A 9674-nucleotide genomic window follows, 5' to 3' on the forward strand; every position below is an offset into this window, starting at 1 on the left:
TAGGCTGTAGCATTCATGGGAAAACCATTAAATTTGGATGGTTTCGCGACCTTTATGTTCAAAATTCGTTGGTTAATTTTTATTCCGAATGTGGGTTCTTGAAGAGTGCTAGGAAGTTGTTTGATGAAATGCTGAACAGGGATGTTGTTTCTTGGAATTCGATGATTATTGGGTACTTGAGAGGTGGGAATCTTGATATGGCATTAAAATTGTTTAGAATCATGGGGAACAGGAATATTATCACTTGGAATTCGATGATAACGGGTCTTGTTCAGGGTGGCTTGGGAAAAGAGGCCTTGCAACTGTTCCATGAAATGCAGAATTTAAGTCATGATAACGTTAAACCAGATAAAATTACAATGGCTAGTGTACTTTCAGCTTGTGCTTACGTTGGTGCAATTGATCATGGGAAATGGATCCATAGTTACTTGAGGAGAAGAGGTGTTGAATGTGATCTGGTAGTTGGAACAGCATTGATTGACATGTACGGTAAATGTGGTAGTGTGGAGAGGGCATACGAGGTCTTTAAAGAGATGCCTAGAAGGGATACCTTGGCATGGACTGCTATGATTTCTGCATTTGCACTTCATGGGTATAGCAAGGAGGCTTTTGACACTTTTGAAGAGATGGAAGCCGTGGGAGTGAAGCCTAACCACGTCACATTTGTTAGTTTGTTGTCAGCTTGTGTTCATTCTGGCTTGGTAGAGAAAGGTCGCCGGTGTTTTGATATGATGAGGCGTGTTTATTCTATAGAACCGCAGCTTCACCACTATGCTTGCATGGTTGATGTTCTCAGTCGAGCAGCGTTATTTGAAGAGGTAGAAAATCTTGTAAGAAGTATGCCAATGGAGCCAGATGTGTTTGTTTGGGGCGCGTTACTTGGAGGCTGTCAGATTCATGGAAATATAGAACTAGGAGAAAGGGTAGCACAATATTTGATTGATTTGGAACCGATTAACCATGCTTTTTATATTAACTTGTGTGATATATATGCCAAGGCTGGTAGATTTGATGATGTAAAGAGAATCAGAGCCTTAATGAAAGAAAGAGGTATCAGAAAAGAAGTTGCAGGCTGTAGCATGATTGAAGTTGATGGCTTCGTTCTTGAATTCTCAATTAAAGGGTGGCCTGAGCTCGTGATGGACGAGATAGTGGTGATCTTAAATTTATTGAAGAATGAGATTAAGGGTGAAGGTTCCGTTCATTACTGTGATGGGATACTGTTGGATGCACAAAATTGATGAGGTCGTACCTATTAGTATTTGGCTTTTCTCTACTTTACACGGTTCAAAAGAAGAAATGGAACTAAGATTTGTGGGCGGCAATACCGTTCAAGGGTACAAAGGCAACCATTATCATAAAAAGAGCCAGAGAATTACTTGACAGAGGTAAAGTTCCCTCTTGATAAAAATTTTAAATTGACAAAATAGACTATTAGGTTTTCCCACAGTTAGTTGCTAATCTATTCTGTAAACTGAATCTTTTCTTTTTCTGTTTCAGGCAAATGACTCTATCTTTTTCTTTTTTTTTTTGAAAGAAAAGTGTTGCATAGCTTAGCTTGTTGCTGCAAGTGAAGGGATTTCCCGGATTCTTTAAAGAAATGAAATCATCATTGTATAATGCCTGGAAAACTACTGTTTATGTGTTTCAGATTATAAGACCATATTATCAACATGGACAAGATAGCGGATTAGAAGTCAAAATCCTTGCAAGGTTGGGACCACATGAGATTAAAAATTTGTGATTGACCACTATCTCCGTTCTATATCATGCGCTTTTATTAAAAAATGGCTAATGAGATATTGCCATAATAATTCCTGATTAAATATGCAGATGACCCGATAAGAACGATAGGACGGCACCATTCATTTTGTAGACTTGTTCTCTGATGCAAAAGTCAGATGCCAAACTCTCATCAGGCTATCTAGAAATATATCAAAAAAGATTATTTACTTCTGAGCTTTTTTCTCCCCGACCCAACCATGGGCGCTTTCTTTCTTTCTTCTGCCATCATCTTACTTCTCATTGCCCTTTTCATTTTAAACCCTTTTGTTCTAGCTCTGGTTGGAGCGTTGACTTTGGTTCTGATAATATTTACGGCTTTATTCTTATTACTTCATGTTACAGAATTGATCGCCAAGGACAAACGGCCACCCGTGGCTGGTCTAATGTTGAATCAGGTCGTGCACTTTAATGGACTTTTTGATTACCAAACATCCCTTGCTAAGAAGCACAGCACTTACCGACTGATTATGCCATTGCAAAGTGAGATTTATACTGCTGATCCAGTTAATATCGAACATATACTAAAAACCAATTTCCCTAATTATGGACGGGTATGAATGTTTTGCGTTATCCTTTTAAGCTTTATTATCTTTCTTTTTATTGGCATTAAATTTGGGCGTTGTGGCAGTACAGGGTGCCCATGCTGAGATACTGAGAGATCTCTTTGGTGATGGTATCTTTGCAGTAGATGGAGAGAAATGGCGCCATCAACGGAAGCTTGCAAGCCATGAGTTTTCAACCAAAGTTTTGAGAGAATATAGTACTGCTGTGTTTCAGGATAATGCTGCAAAATTGGTTTCAAAAGTTTCTATTATGGGAGCAGCTAGGCATGCTATGGATTTGCAGGTTCCTGATCTTGCTTGTAACTTTAATACGCTACAAACTTTGGTAGAATTAACTTTTTAAATAAATTTTCAGACTATTAGATCAAGCACTTACCTGGCACAAGAGAATTTTGATAATCATTCTTGAGATAATACTTTCTTTTGGGGTCTCTTGGAGATTGAAAAAGACTTGTATCGGATTCTAAGTTTAAGCATTATATTTTGTTTATATCCTTCCCTTGAGAAAAGAGAGAGAGAAAAAGTTAAGAGGGGGAATGGGGAAAAAAATTAAGGGGTTTTAGCAGTAATTCTTTCTTAATTGGTGTTAGTCACAGCATAAGGATTTAGGTCTACAATTGATCTTCTTTCAGTTACTTCTCTTAAATTTTAATACATTTTTTGCAGGATATGTTTATGAAATCAACTTTGGATTCAATTTTCAAGGTGGGATTTGGAGTTGAGTTGAATGCATTGTCTGGCTCAGATGAGTTTGGAAACCAATTCACCAAGGCTTTCGATGATTCCAATGTTATTGTGTATTGGAGATATGTTGATCCGTTCTGGAAAGTTAAAAGGTTGCTTAATATAGGATTGGAAGCCGCTCTTAAAAGAAATGTCAAAATCATTGATGACTTCATTTTTGAATTGGTTCGATGTAAAAGGGAGCAGATGAAAAATGAAAAGCTTGTGGTTAGTAAATTCCACCATTAATTAGTACTTATGAAACTTTTGTTTCTTGAGTATTTAATTTGTCAATTGTTTCCCGATGAGCAGAGAGATAGAGAAGATATATTGTCAAGGTTTTTGATGGAGAGCGAGAAGGATCCTGAGAACATGACTGATCAATATTTGAGAGATATTATTCTCAACTTCATGATAGCAGGCAAAGATACATCAGCAAATACACTCACTTGGTTCTTTTATATGCTTTGCAAGCATCCCCTTGTTCAGAAGAAGGTTGTACAGGAAGTCATAGAATCAACTCAAGCTGAGGATAAACTATGTGCTGATGAATTTTCCAGGTTGATGACGGAGCAAGCTCTAGGCAGAATGCAGTATCTTCATGCGGCATTAACTGAAACTCTTCGACTCTATCCAGCTGTTCCAACGGTAACATTTGGTTTCTCTTTCTATTTTCTGTGGAAAATGTAACTTGATGTTATTTTCCAGTAAAGCACATAAACATAGTGAAGTCATCTGTGATTATGTATTTTCTCAGAGCCATTGGCTTAATGCTGCTTTCATGACTGTGAGTTCAACCCATTATAGTGTGGTTGAAAACAGGCAGTACTCTGTATGTCTCTACAAAAAAGAAATCATCTTCTTTATTCCTGATGCAGGATGGGAAGTGTGCAGCAGAGGATGATGTTCTCCCTGATGGTTTTAAAGTAAAGAAAGGAGATGGGGTAAGTTACATGGCTTATGCCATGGGAAGAATGACATATATATGGGGAGAGGATGCTGATGAATATCGGCCTGAAAGATGGCTTGAGAATGGCATTTTTCAACCAGAGAGTCCTTTTAAGTTCACCGCATTCCAGGTAACATTTTTGCTCTAACCTTGTGTGAAGAGAATTTCTTGATATTCTCTATTTAATTTAATTGAGCTGTGATTTATCCCAAGGCCGGGCCTCGCGTCTGTCTCGGGAAGGAATTTGCATACAGGCAAATGAAAATCTTGGCAGCTGTTCTCCTCTATTTCTTCCAATTCAGACTCGTGGATGAGACGAAGGAGGCTACATATCGGACCATGTTCACACTTCACATGGCTGAAGGGCTCAATGCGTATGCATTTCCCAGGACGTAACCATGGACTGGAAAATGTTTGTTTGACACTTCTTCTTCGCTTTATGTTGCCAAATATATTTTTATTGGTCAAATTATGCAAGTAGTCCAATACTTTATCAAAGTGATAGATTTAGCCATCTATAAATTAATTTATAAAAATTAAATTTTTATATTTTTAAAAATTGATAATATCAGTTTATTATGTTAAAAATTTTCTGTTATCTATAATGATATGATGTTTGTTAGGTTGACATGTTATTTTTTTTTTTTCATGTGACATTGAATTTAATGATATGATAATGATAATATAACATTTCATGAATGATGCAATAATAGTGCTAATATGACGTGATTAAGCATTGAGATAAACTTTATAAATGCGGACATGAATAAGTGCGGACATGAAATTATTTAATATAAATAAATAGTTTTAAATGAGATTAGAAAAGAAACAGATAAAAAAATTGAATAAATTTTTGAGATTTAAGAATATAGTGTTGTGAGATATAAAAAAATTAAATTTTATATTAAATTTATCATTTTAATGGAATAAAGAACTAATTTCATAATTTAACTTATTTTTATTGCAGTTTCCTACAAAAATATTTTAATAAACTTTTGTATGCTCGCTATAAATTATACTTGTTTTAAAACAAAAAATCCCAAGTAATCGAAACATAAGTCTCGATTCAGGGTGCAGTACTAGAAATATTTAGGTTTTGACATTTTGTAAATACTGCATTACATATAGAAAATTCAAAACCCCCTCTCCCCTCTCCCCAAAGTACATATAAAATAGTACTTAATTATCAACTTCTTTGATTAGGTTCCCAATAGATATGGGTGATTTATAATTGAAAATCTATCTCAACAGGCTCTTGGAACCATAACTCAAATGCTTAGTTAAGTTGTAATTTAATGAGGTAAATTGGTTTTTGCTAATTTTATTTTTATGCTAGTGATAAAAGTAACAAGTGACTTTATTTATAATACTCTTACTTTTACGTAATACTTTCACATAATATAGTTACGACTTATCAATATTGAATTATCAAAGTTAATTATCTGCATTGTAATCTATTGGACGTATCACAATTTTTGTTCTTACCTTAAAGTATACATTTTATTTAACAAGATTCAATCTGAAAAATATATATAATAATAATAATATTAAAATTTTTAAAAGATTGAACTAAAACAGTAGAATTGACTTACAATTTGTTGATAGATAATTTTCAAAGAAGAAGAAAGATATATATTACCAATTAATTTTTAATGTCAATAGTTTAAACACAAATAATCATTTAAAAGGATTTGACATGACCTTGCTTGTTCTTAGGAAAAAAAAAAACAAACATATCTAAATAAATTGTTTTAAAAGATTGAATAATTTCCATATACTCCAAAGTAGCATAATTGTGCAATTTATGAGAGCAATTCCAAGCAATAGTATGAAGCAGTCATAGCTCCTTAATCAGTCCATGTGAGCTAGTGATGGCAATTGGCAAATGAATTTGATTGTAACAAGGTTGAGAGTTGATAGACGAACCGCCTCTTCCATAAACGATTTATATGATCCCATTGGGCAATATCCACCCAAGGATTTTTGAATGATGTCAAGTCAGCTGTGGTAGTTCCGTTGGGCAATTTCCAGGCCCATGGCAACCAAATAAACATGGGCCTAGAGGTGCTTGGATTACAACTTGACTTTAACAAATCCGTGGGTGGATAAATAAATAATTTCATTATTTAGATAAATATTAAAAGGGGAGCAAAAATGAAAAAACTTTATATTCTTCTTAAATTGAAGAAAAAGTAAGTAGAAGTGGGTTTTAAATATAAACTCTAACCCTACTTTCAATATTAAGTTATTATTATAGCCTTATTGACACATTTTTTTTTTTATTTTACAATTTGTTTTTGTCAATTCTCTAACTGAGTTGAAATTTGCTGGTTGAAACCAGCAAATTAAACTGAAGAAACTAATAGTATGTGGCAAGTATTTGACGATTATGCCAAGGCAATTCCTATTATGACCAGTATGATTTTACAAGCTAATTAACGCTAGACCGTCTCAGGTGGAAAACATGTGCTATTATAATATTTCCATCTCCGGGTAATGCACGTTTTAGCAATATAAGAATGCGAAAAGAAAGGTAGTGGTATTTCCTTCTAGGTCATTCAATCTGCCAGCGAAATATGGATTTCCTTGGGAGCCTGAATCTGATCTGATTCTGATATTTTTTATACCTAATTTTAGTAACAAGAAGTGGAGAGACTATAGGAGTTCAAGGATCTTGATCCTGCCAGCCAAACTTTTTTTTTTTTTCTGAGAGCTTCAAGCTTGAACTGATATTCTTTTTATATTATTATTAGCTATTAATATCCATTGGTAGTAACAGTGTGTGATATGAATACCCAGATATCGCCTTATGCAGCTGATATTGATTGAGAATTTCAAATATATATATTTTTGGCTTTATGCCTTTAGCAACCTTTATTACATATGAAGACAAATAGATCAAGCAGAAAGGCGTGGGCCTGCTAACATACGGAAAGGCCAGATGCAGGTAGCTGAAAACCCTGAAAGCTTAAAAAGGCCACTTTTTTATTCGAAGACTGCTTCAGGCCTAAAATAATAATAATAAATCACTGCTTATTTGGGTTCCAGTAAGGATCAAAATGCAAGCCAATGGAAGAGATCAAAGGCAATCCCCTCGATTCCTTAACTATGATCCTCACAACACTTCCGTGAACCTCTTCTAGTCTGTGAAGCCTCTTATATCCCACTGTTGTTCCTTCCACTAGTTTCTTGCCGTCTACTAAAATTTCATGCCTTACGATCCTTTGACCAAGCCCTATTGCTTCTTGAATTCTGACCACATTGAATCTCAGCCCTTCATTTTGTACTCTGATCTCAATCCAATGTTTCTTTTTGTGACCATCATCCCTTGGTGCCCAATATGTCCAGAGATGATCACTATCCAACACATTCTCGGGACCAAAACCACCTCCCTTTCCCCCTCTTTGGCTACTAGCTTTTATGAAACATTTCTCTGCCAAATTGGTAGAAAATATGGTGTCAATTGCACTTTTAAATTGCTTTAATCTCTGAACATCTGTTTCAGATATAACCCCTGTTGAATTGGGTGGCACATTAAGTAACATGACACAATTTCTTCCCACTGAATTATAATAAATCTGTAAGAGCTCGCTTAACTTCTTTGGTGACTCTGATTTATGCCAGAACCATCCTTTTCGAATTGAAACATCACATTCTGCAGGCAACCAGTTTGTCCCTTTTGGATCACCCGTATTGAGATAACTGCATTATTGAAAAAAAGCAACTGTTAGTTGGGAAGTTCGCAACTCACATGGATGACTTTATTGATTGAAAGCTATAAAGTGCTCTAATGGGATACAGCTGCTAATCAAAGTTGTTCGGTTAACCGCTAGAACATCTACTTATGAGAGTTGAAAAAAGCTTCCCTAGCTAGCTTAAGGCGGTGCACACCTGAAGCTCATTAAAATCATGAGAGGTCAGAGATTACAAGTTCTTTAACTAATCAATGCAAGCTAAAAGTGATATGGAATATGAGAAAAGAGAAAGGGTCTATACAGTAACAGAAAATTAAATTTATATCAATCTTCAAAATATTTTCTATTCACAGCTTATTCTTTTTTATTTTCTTACTTTACTTGCAATTCAACTCCCTGTAGAGTTCAAAGTGTAGAGGTAAAATGATTATAAACTCAAGATATCTGTATACTTACTCGATAATGCTTGCATTTCCTATTGACAGGGAGGTACTATTGATGGTAGACCAGCTCGTGTTTCCGGCAAATCCACGCTCATTTCCCACCCATCTCACGTCGGGACCGGCATCAGAAAATATATTGATTGAACTCTGCAACTCTCTCACCATTGCAAACCAATCTGTGAAGTAGTAGGACATGTTCTTCGCATTTTTACCCTTTGCTCCATCAAACCATATCTCCTTCACGCTCCCATACCTTGCAAATGCGTGTGACAACAAACCAAAGTCAAGTACAATAATGATAATAAATTTAACTACCATCATTAAAAAATACTTTCCTTCTTATGGTTTTGGAATTTGGTGAAGAATAAATGGAAGATCAATAAAGTAAAAGGATATTTTTCTTTATCTTACTCGCTAAGCAGCTCTTGCAACTGAGCTAAGTAGTATTCGTTGTACTGCAAATCATGTCCGTATCTCCGATCATGGCGATCCCAGGGTGACAGGTACAATCCAGCATCAATCCCGCCATGAGCCTTGACTGCACTGACAAACTCTTGCACCACGTCCCCATGGCCATTTTTCCAAGGACTAGATATAACAGAATGATCAGTATATCTAGAAGGCCATAAGCAAAAGCCATCATGGTGTTTTGCCGTGAGAATCATGAGAGAAATCCCTGCCTCTGCAGCTGCGGTAACCCATTGCTTGGCATCGAGACCAGCAGGGTTGAATATGGCTGGGTTTTCCTTTCCCGTTCCCCATTCGGAGTCTGTGAATGTGTTGACACCGAAGTGGAGGAACATTATGAGCTCTCTTTGTTGCCATTTCAATTGGGAAAATGTAGGGAGTGGTAGGACCGGGAGCGGTGGTGTTGGGACTTGTTCGCGCCGAGCAATGGCCAAATTTGACGGTTGAAGTATTATGATTATGCACAAGGAACACCAAAACTTAGCCATAATGCTTACGGGTCCTTTTTTCTTTCCCTCCTACTTGTCTTAGTCTAATATGTTAATGATGAAGAGATACATAGATGCTTAGATGATAGGGGATGGGACCAAACAAAAAGAGGGTGTGGAAGATTCTGTGACAAAAGATAAGAAAAAGTGAAAGTAAGAAAGCTTTTTGATACAAATTTTGTTTGGTTCTCCCATTCTGAGTCTTTATTTATAACTGTTGTGAGTGAAATTGTGGACAGCATTCACGGGTTGCATTGGCCTTTCCATTTCAGGTCGTGTGAACAACACAGTGAGAATAATTAGAAAAAGGGAAAATGAGAATGAGATGGGCCGTAGTCATTTTTATTCCCTAGAGCGCTCAAACTGTACAACCCATTGAACCCATTCTCACTAAAGGCCCTACCATAGTGGACCTCATGAGGAAGCCAGCCACGAGATCGCGTCTTCGACCTGTGCGTGTCCCACGATGCTTAGCGCTGAGTTAACATTTCAAACACTATTTTAATTTATTTTTTTTAAAAAAATGTAAATTTTATGTTGCTTGTGGGCGTTTCTTTTCT

The 9674-nt window shown here is 36.0% G+C and overlaps 2 protein-coding genes and 1 pseudogene across 4 annotated transcripts; 2 read left to right on the forward strand and 1 right to left on the reverse strand.

Moving 5' to 3' along the window:
- The first annotated feature begins 6 nt into the window (after window positions 1-6).
- Window positions 7-1243, forward strand: LOC110418024 (pentatricopeptide repeat-containing protein At5g48910 pseudogene; annotated as a pseudogene).
- Window positions 1244-1295: 52 nt separating this feature from the next.
- On the forward strand, window positions 1296-4608 carry LOC110418583 (cytochrome P450 704C1-like). 3 transcript variants are annotated; one of them, XM_089783745.1, is made up of 7 exons: window positions 1296-1388; window positions 2128-2336; window positions 2419-2631; window positions 3015-3299; window positions 3384-3719; window positions 3950-4150; window positions 4234-4608. In XM_089783745.1, exons 2-7 carry the CDS (start codon window positions 2169-2171, stop codon window positions 4414-4416), a joined length of 1386 nt encoding a protein of 461 aa, XP_089639871.1. In that variant the 5' UTR covers window positions 1296-1388; window positions 2128-2168; the 3' UTR covers window positions 4417-4608. The 3 variants fall into 3 exon arrangements, with proteins under 3 accessions (XP_089639871.1, XP_089639870.1, XP_021287028.1); XM_089783744.1 differs by lacking the exon at window positions 1296-1388 and adding an exon at window positions 1584-1713; XM_021431353.1 differs by lacking the exon at window positions 1296-1388 and having other exon boundaries at window positions 1903-2336.
- A 2214-nt stretch (window positions 4609-6822) lies between these two features.
- Window positions 6823-9298, reverse strand: LOC110418254 (alpha-L-fucosidase 1-like). Its single transcript, XM_021430927.2, has 3 exons — window positions 8570-9298; window positions 8172-8411; window positions 6823-7722 (listed from the first exon to the last, which is right to left on the reverse strand). The coding sequence occupies exons 1-3, from the start codon at window positions 9112-9114 to the stop codon at window positions 7047-7049; spliced, it is 1461 nt and encodes a 486-aa protein (XP_021286602.1). The 5' UTR covers window positions 9115-9298; the 3' UTR covers window positions 6823-7046.
- Between the last annotated feature and the right edge of the window lie 376 nt (window positions 9299-9674).

The sequence above is a fragment of the Theobroma umbraticum genome, unplaced genomic scaffold, assembly GCF_002168275.2.
Source record: "Theobroma umbraticum cultivar Fairchild unplaced genomic scaffold, ASM216827v3 scaffold_50.0, whole genome shotgun sequence".
In the NCBI taxonomy this organism is placed as follows: domain Eukaryota; kingdom Viridiplantae; phylum Streptophyta; class Magnoliopsida; order Malvales; family Malvaceae; genus Theobroma; species Theobroma umbraticum.